This window comes from Callorhinchus milii, unplaced genomic scaffold (assembly GCF_018977255.1).
Source record: "Callorhinchus milii isolate IMCB2004 unplaced genomic scaffold, IMCB_Cmil_1.0 Scaffold17, whole genome shotgun sequence".
In the NCBI taxonomy this organism is placed as follows: domain Eukaryota; kingdom Metazoa; phylum Chordata; class Chondrichthyes; order Chimaeriformes; family Callorhinchidae; genus Callorhinchus; species Callorhinchus milii.
Genome location: NW_024704758.1, coordinates 3,277,704 through 3,292,691, shown reverse-complemented (window position 1 = coordinate 3,292,691; position 14,988 = coordinate 3,277,704). Strand labels below are relative to the sequence as shown.

Sequence of the window (14,988 nt, the reverse complement as noted above, 5' to 3'; positions counted from 1 at the left end):
AGTGTGCTTACAATATGTAGAAACCTGTTTAAAGATCAGAAGCTGTTTGACGTAAGTTTGTTTGCTGTTAGTTGTGGTTCTGGGATTGGTTGTAAGTTTCAATTTGCTGTTTTGTTTGTAAATTAATGTTGGAAAATAAAAGTACTCAAATTTTTTTAAAAAAATTTCGCCCACAAAATACACAGTCACTACACTTGAAGATATATTCTGTGAAGCACTTTGAGATGTCTGGACGACATGGAAAGTCACTATATCAAATTCAAGGATTATTATTATTATTCAATTACCACCAAAAAGGCTACAACATTAATGTTTTACTTGGATTTCTCAATTTACTCAATGGAATGCAGTGGAGACAGAATGTATTCAAAAATGTTATAATAATAATCATTACATGTTCCCTCTCAGCAGTGTCATCCGCAGACATGGGGTAAACTTTCACATGGTTTATCATTGTCATTGACTACTGAACACCAGTTGCTTAACCCAGGCGCTCATGCGAGAGGCCTTGGCAAATAGATGTGCCCACTGTGACACAGGTTCCACCTCCAACAACAACAACAAATTACATTTGTAAAGTGCCTTTCAATTTTGGAAGACATCCCAAGGTGCTGGACAGTCCAGGATTTGGAACCGAGGAGGGTGTCGGGATCAGGAGGGCTGGAGGTCAGAGAAGGTATGGACAGGAGGGTGACTGAAGGCATGGTCAAAGAGGAGGGTCTTGACAATGTCTTGAAGGAGGCAAGGGAGGGAGCAAGGCGAAGGGACTGGGATGGATTTCCAAAGGGCGGGGGCAGAGAGGCTGAAGATTCGACTGCTGATGATGGGATGTGTCGGGCGGGGACGTGGAGCAACCAAAGCCTCCTGAGTGGTTGGAACAGACAGATTGATATGGGATCAGCAGTTCGCAGAGGTAGGGAGGGGCAAGGCAGTGAAGAGCCTCGGAAGGCGAGGACGAGTATTGTGAACTCTATCCTCTGGGGAATGGGGAGCCATTGGATCGAGGCGAGGGTGATGGTGATAAGGTCACAGAGTCTGTTGTGGGAGAGTACATGCACATGGGGGCGGGGCTGTCAGTGTGGGGGCAGGGCTGGCAGTGTGGGGGCAGGGCTGTCAGTGTGGGGGCAGGGCTGGCAGTGTGGGGGCGGGGCTGGCAGTGTGGGGGCAGGGCTGGCAGTGTGGGGGCAGGGCTGTCAGTGTGGGGGCGGGGCTGTCAGTGTGGGGGCGGGGCTGGCAGTGTGGGGGCAGGGCTGTCAGTGTGGGGGCGGGGCTGGCAGTGTGGGGGCGGGGCTGGCAGTGTGGGGGCGGGGCTGGCAGTGTGGGGGCAGGGCTGGCAGTGTGGGGGCGGGGCTGGCAGTGTGGGGGCAGGGCTGGCAGTGTGGGGGCGGGGCTGGCAGTGTGGGGCGGGGCTGTCAGTGTGGGGGCGGGGCTGTCAGTGTGGGGGCGGGGCTGTCCGTGTGGGGGCGGGGCTGTCCGTGTGGGGGCGGGGCTGGCAGTGTGGGGGCGGGGCTGGCAGTGTGGGGGCGGGGCTGGCAGTGTGGGGGGCGGGGCTGGCAGTGTGGGGGGCGGGGCTGGCAGTGTGGGGCGGGGCTGGCAGTGTGGGGGCGGGGCTGGCAGTGTAGGGGCGGGGCTGGCAGTGTGAGGGCGGGGCTGGCAGTGGGGGGCGGGGCTGGCAGTGGGGGGCGGGGCTGGCAGTGGGGGGCGGGGCTGGCAGTGTGGGGGCGGGGCTGGCAGTGTGGGGGCGGGGCTGGCAGTGGGGGGCGGGGCTGGCAGTGTGTGGGCGGGGCTGGCAGTGTGGGGGCGGGGCTGGCAGTGTGGGGGCGGGGCTGGCAGTGTGGGGGCGGGGCTGGCAGTGGGGGGCGGGGCTGGCAGTGTGGGGGCGGGGCTGGCAGTGTGGGGGGCGGGGCTGGCAGTGTGGGGGCGGGGCTGGCAGTGTGGGGGCGGGGCTGGCAGTGTGGGGGCGGGGCTGGCAGTGTGGGGGCGGGGCTGGCAGTGTGGGGGGCGGGGCTGGCAGTGTGGGGGGCGGGGCTGGCAGTGTGGGGGCGGGGCTGGCAGTGGGGGGGCACAGAGGGACCCTCTTGTCTGTGTGCGGCGGATCTTTGGTCAAACGTGAGCCGTCATTGTTGCGTTCGAACCCCGGAACGCGCGGCGGTTTGTTTCCAGAAAGTTCTCCAGAGAGAGCGTCAGGTGAGGGTCTCGGCCGCACGGCCCGAGCTCCACGGGCGTCGCTTCTCTCCCCCGGAGGCGCGCGATGGCGGAGGTGGACAAATGCGGTCTCGGGGGCAGGGACCGAACGTGGGGAAGACCCTGTGGGTCACTTCCCGGCCGGAATACTCCAGTGGCCTCCTGACCGGTCTCCTCGGCTCCACCGCACACGAAGTCCAACCGACTCGAGACCCGCAGCCCGGACGCTCACCCCCACGACACTCCGTCCCCCGTCACACCAGTCCTCGCCGACCCCACCGCCTCCCGACCCCCCAACGGATCCACCTCGAGACCCTCTCACTCCTTCCCAAGTCCCCTCGTGCCCCCCCCCCCCCCCTCCCCCCCCCCCGGGCCCCTCCTGACCCGCTCACCCAGAAGGAGGCCATTCGGCCCATGGTGTCTGTGCCGGCTCTTCGAAAAGAGCTGTCCGATTCGACCCCACTCCCCCGCGCTCTCCCCACAGCCCCCGCACACTCGTCCTCCCCGAATATCTATCCACTTCTCTCTTAATAGTTGCAATCGAATCGGCTTCCGCCGCCTTTCGAGGCAATGCGTTCCAGATCCCCACAACTCGCTGTGAAAAAAATTCTCCTCACCTCCCCCCTGTTTCTTCAAACAACTGTTTTAAATCGGGGCCCTCGGGTCACCGACCCGCCCGCCAGTGGGAATAGTTCATCCGGCGTTCATCCTATCAAATCCCCTCATAATTTTGAAAACTTCTATTAAGTCTCCTCTTTCGCTTCTCTGCTTCAAGGAGAATAATCCCGGCTTCTCGAGTCTCTCCGGATAACTGAAGTCCCTCATTCCTGGTACCATTCCTGGGAAACCTCCTTTGCACCCTCTCCAATGCCTTAACATCCTTCCTAAAGTGCAGTGCCCAGAACTGAACACAGATCTCTCGCTGAGTGTTTTATAAAGGTTCATCATAACTTCCTGACTTTTGTATTCTATGCCCCTCTTTATAAAGCCTATTATCCCACATGTTTTTTTTTAAAACAGCTTTATCTACCTGTCCCGCCACCTTCAAAGATTTACTTATATGAACCCCCAGGTCTCTCTGTTCCTTCACCCCCTTTAAGATTGTACCATCAGCTTATATTGCCTCTCCTCATTCTTCCTCACAAAATGCATCACTTTGGATTTCTCCACATTAAACTTTATCTGCCACGTGTCTGCCCACGTTACCAGTCTGTCTATGTCAGTTTGCAGTCTGCTACTATCCTCCCCACTGTTTACTGCTTTTCCAAGCTTAGTATCATCTGCAAACTTGGAAATTGTACTCCCTATCCCTAAGTCCAGGTCATTTATATAGATCAAAAACAGCAGTGGTCCCAATACCGACTCCTGGGGGACACTACTGAACACTTCCCTCCAATCACAAAAACAACTATTCACCTCATACTCTCTCCTTTCTGTCTCCCAGCCAGTTCTGTATCCGCTGCCACTGTCCCTTTAATACCGTGGGCTTCTATTTTGCTTACAAATCTCCTATGTGGCATCTTATCAAACGCCTTTTGAAAATTCATATAAACTACATCAACTGCACTATCTTCATCCACTCTCTCCGTTACTTCATCAAAAAACTCTACCAGGTTTGTTAGACTTGATTTGTCTTTAAGAAATCCATGTTGGCTGTCCTTTATTAACCCATAATTTTCTAAGTAAAAATTTATTTTGCCCAGATTATAGTCTCTAAAAGTTTCCCCATTACTGACAATAGGCTGACAGGGTTTATGGTCCTGCCCCTTTTTGAACAGGGGAGTAACAGTTGCAACCCTCCAGTCCTCTGGCACTACCCCATGTCCAAGGAGGATTGAAAGATTGTGGCCAGAGCCTCCGTTATTTCCACCCTTAGTTCCTTCAGTATCCTTGGATGCATCCCGGACAGGGTGACTTATCTACCTTGAGCACCGACAAACTTTTTAATACCTCCTCTCGGTTTATTCTTATCTTATCCAATTTCTCTACCCCCTCCTCCAATACTGTGGCATTGGCTGTATCCTCTTCTTTTGTGAAGACAAAAGCCAAGTTTCATTCAGTATGTCAGCCATGCCCTCTGCCTCCACAAGAACATTTCCTCTTTGGTCCCTAATTAGACCCAATATACCTTACCTTTGACTCATCTTTTATTCTTTTGACTCCCCTGTGCAGAGGTGTCTGACCGGAATTCAGTGCAGAGATCCAGTTTGTAAGTGCCACAGTCTCGGGATTTCTGCACTGCCCATCCCCTCTGCCTACCATGCCAGGTGATCACCCACTCACTCTCCTTCTGAACTCTCTGTGACTATGCAGTGACCACCTCCTGAAATGTTCAATCCATGAACTTTTCAGCCTCCCAAACGCTAAGTAGTGACACCAGCGAGCTCAAGCAGCCGGAGGCACTTTCTACATTGTGCATAGAGCTGGCCTGCCAAATTCCCACACATTTTATGTTATTTTAATATAAATATTATATATTTTATAACTGTGCACCTCTTACTCCCTCTGCACCGAATTCCCACTCTCACCAAATTCCTTAACAGTATTCTCACTCTGTTCCACCTTACTCAATTCCCTCCTCACACTACTGGGCTTTCTGCTCTCTGTTTTTCTGTGTTACTAATGTGTGCTTTCCTTTAATTAAGGCCAAGAATATATTCTCTGCATATTGTCCTCAATTTGTGGAGCTTGTGAAGCGTATGGTTGAAGGAGAATACATTTCAACATGAGTTTGAAGGGGAATTTTTCTTTGGTGAGCTCACCCATTAACATACAGCATAGAAACAAACCATCCAGGCCTTCAAGTCTTTTTGTTTGCTTGCCACCTGATGTAATCCTTGGTATATGCCTGGGGATGGTAGCTCTCTTGCCTTTGAATCAGAAGGTTGTGAGTTCAAGCCCCACGTGTGGACTTGGGATCACATAGTCTGAGCTGAGACTCCAGTTTGGTGCTGGGGATGTCAAAGGTCCTGTCCTTTGGATGAAATGTTAAACCGAGGTCCCATCTGCCTGTTCAGATGGATGTTAAATAGCCCATAGAACCATTCGAAAAGAGCAGGGAGTTTCTTTCTTCTGGAACCATAGCTGTTTGTGAGGCATTGCTGTGTGCAAATTGGTTGCTGCATTCACCTACAAAATACACAGTTACTGCACTTTACAGTAAATCCTGGGAAGTGCTTTGAGAGGTCTTACCGATATAAATGTAGCAATATCAAATGTTATTATTATTAGAAAACAAAAGAACAGAAGTAGCTGGGAACACACAGCAGCTCAGGTTATTATTATAATATTCCCTTTTCTTATATTTTCTCTCTCCACATCAGTATTTACCTGTACCTCCCATTATGCTGCAGGTTCATAATTCCATTATTGCAAACATCAATACATCGCAAATAAATACAAGTACTCATTCTCATCCATATGAAACCTACCACCTGCTGCGTTGACCTCCTTCCCACACAGCTGCTGCCCCTTGCTCTACCGACAGACAAGTCAACCTGTTCTTTTCTGTGGGACTGTCCTGATCCCTCAAAACTGCTATCATCAATTCACTCCTCAAAAAACCCAACTTGATCCTTCAAATTTGATAAATTGTTCACCTCTCATCTCAAACCTACCCTTCATCATGCTCACACTCCCCCCGATTTGAGCGTCTACAATCTGGCTCTGCCAGCCCACAGCCCCAACACCTGTCTGTCCACAGCCCCGAGGCAGTGCTTGTCAAAATCACAAATGACATCCTCTCTATGACCAGAGCTCTCTCTGCCTGCTTGTTTCCTGGCTCAGAGATTCCCTTGGACTCCATCATTTTACTATGGCTTTGGGGTTGTTTGGGGAGGGGGGATGTTCTCTGGATAGAATGTGCACTTGTTACTGACTGAAACCCTTTCCTCCGGGTCCATTTGATTCAGCAATACCTTAGACCCTTCCATCTTTCCAAGGAGAAGCTCTTGGATATCTCCAGGCGGTTGCTGTTGGAGATGGAGAAGGGACTAAGAAAGGAAACTCACAATGACTCTACCCTGCAGATGCAGCCAACCTTCGTCAGGACGAGGCCTGATGGCACTGGTCAGTGCTTATTTGTTAGCATGTGGTGGGCGTGATACTAACACCTGTGTCGCTCAGTGACACTGACCCTGTGTAATTAACCCCAGCATCACTCAGTGACACTCCGTTTGTCCCCGTGTCCTGTTGGATCAAAATCTCCTCTCCCATTTTCCCGTGACTGTTTTTGTCTCATCCTGTCCGCTATTGAATTGCTTATTATGTTTGAGGATCTCCTCGATCAGAGTTATGGTTTCCTGCTTTATGTTTCTGACAGAAAATGGAGTCTTCCTAGGGCTCCATCTGATTGGAACGGATTTCCACCTCTTATGGACGAAATTGAATGCCAGTAACAAAGAACTTGTTTTGAAGAAGGAGCTGTTTACATTCCCAAAGGAACTCCTACATGGCTCAGGAGAACAGGTATCAGCTGGCTGTTGAGACGTCCTCCTGAAGTGAAAGCTGCTATACAAATGTAATTTTGTTGTTGTTTAGTGTGACTAATTACACAGCTGAGCATTTCTGAACAAAACAGCAGAAAGTTTTTATCACATCAAAACTACAAAAAACAACCAACAAATGGTGTGTTGCTGCCTGGTGCCAGGGGAGAGGATGTCTCAGAACGGTGCAGAATATTCTGCAGGTAAAGGGGAACAGCCAGAAGCCATGGTCCATTTTGGAACCAAAGACAGGAAGGAAAAGTTTCAGAAGCCAGAGAGATGAAAGAGCAGAACCTCAAAGATGGTAACAAAATCCAGGACAAAGTTAATTTTCATGGGTTAAAACATGGATTAATAAAGAACAGCCAATACTGATTTACTGAAGGTCAATCATGTCTAACTAACTTGAGAAATCACGATGAGGGTTGATGAAAGTAGTGCAATTGATGGACTTTCAAAACAACAAATTCCATTTGTATAGCGTGTTTCACGTCAGGAGGATGACCCAAGGCGCTAGACAGTCAGGGATATGGACCTAAGCAGAGGTTTGGGATCAGGAGGGGTGGAGGGCAGGGAGGGTAGAGGTAGGAGGGTGGGGGAGGTGCAGTCAAGGAGCAGGGTCTTGAGATGTGCTTTGAAGGAGGCAAGGGTGGGAGCGAGGTAAAGGGACTGTGGGATGGAATTAGAAAGGGTGGGGTTAGAGAGGCTGAAGTAATACACATTCTGAATAAAATCCAGGAGTCAGCCATGCACTCCCGTGGTTTCCAGTTTCATCATGACGGCCTCATGAGGCGATTGCGAGGTGAACGTGCTAACCACTATACTACAGGACTCAAAATGTAGATGTCCAACACACTTTGCACCTCAACTCAGCCTTTCCAGTTGGTTTTGGTTTAGGATTTCCCCTCGTTCAGTTATGTTTCCAGTTGAGAAAGAATGATCAGCATGGCACCCTTACATGTGGTCACCTTTAGATAGATGGCCAGAACACATATCACATGATTGAGCTTGATTGATACCACCTCCCCCCCGCGCCCCCCATGTTCTAGCGCTTTATTGGCATTGTGTAACACTATGTGAAGAATCCTCAACAAGGCAGGTCATCATTCTTGTTCATTTCTGCTTGCAGTACTTTGACTACATCGCTGAATGTCTCGGCAATTTCCTGGAGAAATATGAAATGGAAAGTAAGATCATTCCACTGGGCTTCACTCTTCCCTTTCCCTTCAGACAGACGAGACTTGATGAGGTCAGAAGCTATCAATATGAACTCAATTAGCTGTGAATCACGTGGACAGAATATATTCTGCAATATTCTCCAATATTCTGAAATCCTATGGAGATGCTGTGTAGTTGAGAGTAGTTTCATCATGTAAATACTGAGTGCCATCTTCTTACTGTAGACCTGTCTTGAGGGGCTGCTCTCTGATGTCTGTCTGGACGGGGCTGCTTTCTGGTGCTGTCTGGTGGGGGCTGCTTTCTAATGTGTGTCTGGGAGGGGCTGGTCTCTGATGTCTGTATGGGTGGGGTTATTCTTTTGAAACATGGGAGCTGCTCTCCCGAGACTTGTTTGAATGGAAATGAACCATGATTTTCTGTTGTGTCATAAACCAATGGATTAAATCGTATTTTCAGGGAATTCTGATCAGCTGGGTCAAAGATTTCAAAGTCAATGGAGTTGAAGGCAAGGACGTTGTTCAACTCCTGCAAGACGCCATTCAACGTAGAGGGGTAAGAAACAGAGCTGCGTGTGATCTGTGTGAAATTTTTCAACTGGGACTTCAGTCACCTCACATCTACTCTCTCCTATCTCCTGCCACGGTCAGTTTTCTACTCTGAAATTGTAAAGCACTTTGAACTTAATAATAATTATAAGCCTTGCATTTCATATAAGTGCCTTATCACGACTTTGAGATATCTCAAAGCACTTCACAGAATATATTGTAAAGTGAATTGACTGTGTGTTTTGTGGGCGAAACGTGGCAGCCAATTGCATACAGTTGTGGATTGAGTGACTAAATTATTAATTAAAAAAACTTTTTGAAGGATTGTTACATCCAGAAAAAAGTGGCTCGCTATTCAACTAAAAACCAAGTTACTACTTACTGCTAGGAAAACAGGAGTGTGGAGTAAGGAAACTTGCCCATGGTTTCGCCCTGCCCGGGAATTAAACCCAGATCCTTTCGCTTGCGAGGCGAGTGCTATAACCAATACGCTACATAACTCCACATTTTTCCTGCTTGAAAATGCATTAGTGCCATCTTAGTGATGTGAACAGGGTGGAAACCAGACTAGAAGGGCTTGAGAAGGGAGGGTGAGAAAAGGTGTGAACAAAGTTAGATGGCAGCAACACATTCCAACACTTTAGAAAGGAAGTGTAGGTTTGAGATGGACAGGTAGTTAATGAAATTTGGCAGATCAAGGGTGGGGGTTTAGAGGAGAGGTGTGATGACAGCAGTTATGAGGGGGAGCAGGATGGTGCCGAGGGAAGGGGAGATGAGCGGCAGTTGGGAGGTCAGCAGCTGGGTGTGGATGTGGAAGGGGTGGAGGGAGCTGGTCGGTTTCATCTGGAGGATTTTGAAAGATGATGAAGAAAGGTGTGTAGAAAGTGAGCAGTGGCTGGAAGTGTATATAGGGGTTCCAAAGGACATGTGGGAAGGGATGGATGATGGGAGGGAGCAAGAGAAAGAGGCTAAGTGATGCTGTCTATTTTTATTGTGAAGAAGTCCATGACCTGTTAGAATTTGGAATTTGAAGTGAGGATGTAAATGTTTGAGAGCTGCACTGTGGAGATGATGTGTGAAGGAAAACAGGAGCTCGGGTTTGTTTTTTGGCCTCCAGTATAGCATGATATTGACTTTTTTGAGGGAGAGGTGGTAAAAAAGGATAGCTGCATTCCTTCCTGGATTATCCACACTCCAGTTGAAGTTTGTGTAGATGCTGCCAGAGCACACAGGCAATGTATGAGGAGTAAAGAGGAACTGATTCTGTGACCAAGGTCCTGTTTCTCTGTGACAGGATTACGAAATTGGTCCAGTGGCTGTGCTCAATGACACTGTCGGAGCTATGATGAGCTGTGGCTACGAAGATCCGAACTGTGAGATTGGACTCATTCTGGGTAAGACACTGAACTCCGGGACTCATCAAATGCTGAGGAGAGGGAACAGTTGGTGTCATCCGTCATTCAGAGCTGCTTGAAATTGGGAGGCCTTGCTTGGCTGGTACATACCAATATCTTGTAGCTGCTTCTGTTACACGTGCCATCACATGGTGCATTAAGTGACTGTTCCTTGCTCATACATACAGAGGCAGGGACTGGGTCTTCTTTCTCATCTGGCATTTTCCATTCTATAGATGATTAAATGCTAAATGGTTAAACAGGTTATGGCACGGGTGTGGGGTTTAAGGGTTAGTTGAGCTTCGAACAAGACACCAAGGTTCCGTATTAGCTCATTGAGATGTAGAGTGCATCCATGAATGGTGATGCTATCAGCGCCTGAGGTGATGTGCCGTTGATTGGAACCAAGCAAGAGGGCCTCGTTCTTGTCAACATTCAACTGGAGCATCATTGCTGCAGAAACCCCGTGCTATTTGTGTCCTTGAGAGAGGTGCTGAATATCTACTTCTCAAAGGCTTTCTGTAAATGCAGAATTGCCCATCGTCTTCCCAACATTGTTCCTCAAATTATTTTTGTCTTGAATTCCAGGGACAGGCACAAACGCTTGTTACATGGAGGAGATGCAGAACATTGAGCTCGTTGAAGGCGATGAAGGACGGATGTGTGTGAACATGGAGTGGGCGGCGTTTGGCTCGGATGGCTCTCTGAATGACATCCGGACAGAGTTTGACCTGGAGTTGGACAGATTATCCCTGTCACCTGGATCTCATCCGTGAGTGATCACTGTCACTAGACAGCCAATTTATCTGTATTTTTTGGTTACCTACAGGAGACCACAGCGTTCTTGGAAAGACTTTTTTTACATCAATCTTTTGTGGTGAAAAATTATATCAACAACAACAAGAAGATTGCATTTGTATTGCGCCTTTCATGTCGGGTGGACATCCCAAGGTGCTGGACAGAGTACAGCATTATAGACCCCAGCTGGGTCAGGGGGGGAGAAGAGAGGGGAGGGGAAGGGGGTGGCCGATGACATGGTCGAAGAGTAGGGTCTTGAGGTGAGACTTGAAGGAGGCTAAGGAGGGGGTGAGGCGGAGTGACTGGGGGATGGAATTCCAGTGATTGGGGGCAGAGTGTCACAGTATCATAGTCACAAACAAAAGTCCTTTGCTCCTACTGCTCACACAGGTCATGAGTTTGGCCTGGATGATGTAGCTCTCCATCCTACGTAACCCTCCCACCCACCTCATCATCCGCAGACATGGGGTCAACTTCCACATGTATGCGGATGACACCGAACTCTACCTCTCTACCTCCACCCTTGACTCCAGTACCACTGCTGTCCTGATAGAATGTCTGTCAGACATCAAGTTCTGGATGAGCGTTAACTTTCTTCAGTTGAACATCAACAAAACCGAGGCTCTCCTGTTGGCTCCCATCAGCATCCTCACCTCAGGCACTGACGGCATTACCATCCATGGTTGCACACTCCACCTTGCTAAGCCAGTCCGGAATCTTGGGGTCTTGTTTGACCCGCAACTATCCTTTCTGCCCCACATCTGCGCCATAATCCGCTCTATCTTCCCCCACCTCCTCAACGTTGCCTGGCTCCGACACTGTCTCACACCGCAGGCCGCCGAAACCCTCATACATGCCTTCATTGCATCGAGGCTCGACTATGCAAGCTCACTGCTTGTCGGCCTCCCCAACTCCTCCCTCCACAGGCTGCAGATCATCCAGAACTCTGCAGCCCGTGTTCTCTTCCGCACTAGGCTCTGCGACCCTATCACCCCCATTCTTGCCCAGCTCCACTGGCGTCCAATCACACAAAGGATGCAGTTCAAGATCCTAGACCTCACCTTCAAAGCCCTGCATGGTCTTGCTGCCCCCTACCTCTCCGACCTCCTAACCCCTTACCACCCTGTTCACTCCCTCCGCTCAGCTGGCTCCAGCCTGCTTCACGTCCCCCACCTTGCCCCACTATCGGTGGGCGGGCCTTCCACCAGTCTGCACCCATCCACTGGAACTCCATCCCGCAGTCCCTCTGTCTCGCCCCCTCCCTCGCCACCTTCAAGACCCACCTCAAGACCCTCCTCTTCAACCGTGCTTTCGATCTCCCTGCTTCCCCCCTGTCCTCCCGATGTGAAAGAAGCTATACAAATGTAATTTTGTTGTGGTTGTCGTTGACTTAAAAAGCAGTTTCAAAATTGCAATTTCTTTGTACATTTGATATCAGCTAGATTTGGAGAGAAACAACTCATCAACTAAATGAACAACCATGATTATTTCAAGCCCCTGCTTCTAGATGTGCTCAAAATCAATCTCTGTTGTGACAGGAGGATTATCACTTGAAATGTGAATAAGCTAATTAAACAGTCATCTCTTAGACCAAGAAGATGAGTGTTCATTGGAATGATAGGTGTCAAAAAGGTGCAATGGGCCTGGAGTTTGTTTGGTCCATAGTTGGTCTATTTTACATAGTATTCCCAGTGACCAGCACTGTAACTGAATTACATGGAATTACAGAGAATGTTACAGCATGGAATTAGAACACTCGAACTAACTGGTTCTTGTAGTTCCAGATTAGCCTCACCCCTCCTCATCCACACTTTATCCATCTATTCCCTTCTCCATCATGTGTGCAACAAGTATAATTTGTCTAAACCAGTTCCAATTATGAGTCTGTAAACTTGCACTGAGATTTGTTCACTTTTTAGAACAAATTGAATTGACGGAGCATTTCTACACATCTACTGTAAAAGTACTCCACAAATTAGATTCTTGATGCTTGGAATAATGTGATGTGCTTCTGCCCTTTTATTTTGCTCTCGTTGACACAGATTTGAGAAGATGGTGAGTGACCTGTACTTGGGTGAGCTTGTCCGCCTCATTCTGGTGAAACTGTTGAATGAGAATGTTCTTTTCAATCAAAAGGCAACACCAAACCTGATGACCAGATGGAATTTTGAAAGCAAGTTTGTTTATGAACTTGAAAGGTAAATTTCTCAGCGCAGCGGCTGCTTTAAAACTGATGGAAATTTATATTTGCATCAGCCTTTGTAATTGCTCCTCCCCAACTCCTTCCTCCATAGGCTGCAGATCTCTGCAGCCCATGTCCTCTCCCGCACCAGGCTCCGTGACCCTATTACCTCCATCCTCACCCGACTCCGCTGGTTTCCCATCACACAGAGATGCTGCTCCTCACCTTCAAAGCCCTCTATGGTCTTGCTCTCCTCTACCTCTACTACTTTCTATCCCCCTACCATCCTGCCCGCTCCCTCCATTCAGTGGGATCCGGCCTGCTTTATGTCCCCCGCCGGGCCTGACCCACCATTGGCGGGCAGGCCTTCTGCCACTTCGACCATGCTTTCGATCACCCTGCTTTCCCCCTTGTCCTTCACCCTCCACAATCCCAACCCCCAGCTTGGATCCTAAACTCTGACTGTACAGCACCTTGCAAAGTCCTCCCGATGTGAAAGGCGCTATACAAATGTAATTTTGTTGTTGTTGTTGCTATTTTATGTGACAGATAATCTTCAGGAATGATATAAAGTCACCTCCTGATAACAAGACACTACCTTAACTTGTCACTAACATTATCAATATCCCAGCTACTTCCCATTCCCATTTCTACAACTAAACATCGATGAGACTGAGGCCCTCCTGATTGGCTTCCGTCCGTCAGCGCCTCCACACCTCAGGCACTGACAGCAGCACCATCCAAGGATGCACACCCCACCGCACCGAGCCAGTCCAAAGCCTTCGCATCTTGGCAACCCCCAACTGTCATTTCTACCCCATATCCATGCCATGACCCATTCTGCTTCCCCCACCTCCGAAACATCGCCTGGCTACACTACTGTCTCACCGCATGCATCACACATTCATAACATCTAGCTCAACTATGCTAATGCCCTGTTTGTTGGCCTCCCCAACTTCTCCCTCCAAGTTGCAGATCATCCAGAAATCTGCAGCCTGTGTCCTCTCCTGCACCAGGCTCCGTGACCCTATCTCTCCCATCCTTGAAGATACAGTTCAAGATCCTGGTCCTCACTTTCAAAGCCCTCCATGACCTTGCTACCCCCCCCCCGCCCCCACCTCTGTTACTTCCTAACCCCCTACCAACCCTCTACTAAGTGGGCTATGGCCTGCTTCATGTCCTCCATCTCACCCACCCCAGCATTGGTGGGCGGGTGAGATGGATGAGTCCAGCTCCTTGGAATGTCCTCCCAACATGAAAGGCGCTATACAAATGTAATTTTTTTGTTGGTGTTTCCATTGCAGAATGTTAATAAGGGACATTATTTGTCGCTCTGTTAATAAGGGACGTTATTTGTCGCCCCGCTTAACACGTAACTACTCCCATCACATTCTAGAAATCCATGTAAATGAATTTCTAAAATTCAGTTACCTGAATCAATGTAAATGAAGGATCAACATAAAAGTGATTGGACAACTAGCCAAACTGTCTGTATAATGATATTGAATGTCAGGTGTTGTGTCAGACCTGCTCCTGGAAAGTTGGTATTGTTGTGCAGTGTGGGTGTCAGTTCCCTGAGGAAACTTGTCCTTGTCTTTATTTTATTCCATTCTTTGTCTCATATTCTAGTGAAAGAACTGGAATTGATAAAATAAGGAGCATCCTGAAGGAGTTCGTACAGGATCCCAGCGAGGAGGACTGTTTGGCTGTGCAGCAGATCTGTCACATAGTCTCCCTACGCTCTATCAGCTTGTACGCTGCAAGTCTCACAGCAATCTTAGCCAAGATGAAAAAAAACAGAAGGCTGAGTCGCTTCAAGGTCACGGTTGGTGTGGACGGAATCTTCTACAAACGTCATCTCAGGTGAGTGACGTTGAGAGATTTCCTCACTTAGCAGGAGTTTTGAGCAAAGCAGCAGCGTGAGGAGGGAATTGAGTGAGGTGGAACAGAGTGAGAATTCTGTTAAGGAATTTTGTGAGAGTGGGAATTCTTCAGCAAGAGAGATACCGTAGAGCAAGAGAAATCTTTCATTTAGCAGAAGTGTGGAAAATCTTTCTTGAGGTAGAGGCAACCTTATATGTAAGCAGGCAAACAAGTAAATTAGCAGTTAATGATAGGCTCTTGCAGAGGGGGAAGGAGGTGCATAATTATAAAATATACAATAGTTATATTAAAATAATATAAAACATGTCTGGGAATATGGCAGGGCAGCTGAGACCGGT

General features: G+C 48.7%; 1 protein-coding gene across 1 annotated transcript in view; it reads left to right on the top strand.

Moving 5' to 3' along the window:
• The first annotated feature begins 2,047 nt into the window (after window positions 1-2,047).
• The window catches only part of LOC103190172 (hexokinase-2-like), a 33,603-nt gene continuing 20,662 nt past the window's right edge, over window positions 2,048-14,988 (top strand). The window contains exons 1-10 of the mRNA XM_042341660.1: window positions 2,048-2,187; window positions 4,830-4,936; window positions 6,096-6,252; window positions 6,506-6,651; window positions 7,798-7,917; window positions 8,304-8,399; window positions 9,687-9,786; window positions 10,375-10,558; window positions 12,627-12,782; window positions 14,396-14,629. Coding sequence (XP_042197594.1) covers window positions 4,910-4,936; window positions 6,096-6,252; window positions 6,506-6,651; window positions 7,798-7,917; window positions 8,304-8,399; window positions 9,687-9,786; window positions 10,375-10,558; window positions 12,627-12,782; window positions 14,396-14,629 — 1,220 coding nt within the window. The 5' untranslated portion in view covers window positions 2,048-2,187; window positions 4,830-4,909. The remainder of the gene's footprint in view (window positions 2,188-4,829; window positions 4,937-6,095; window positions 6,253-6,505; window positions 6,652-7,797; window positions 7,918-8,303; window positions 8,400-9,686; window positions 9,787-10,374; window positions 10,559-12,626; window positions 12,783-14,395; window positions 14,630-14,988) is intronic.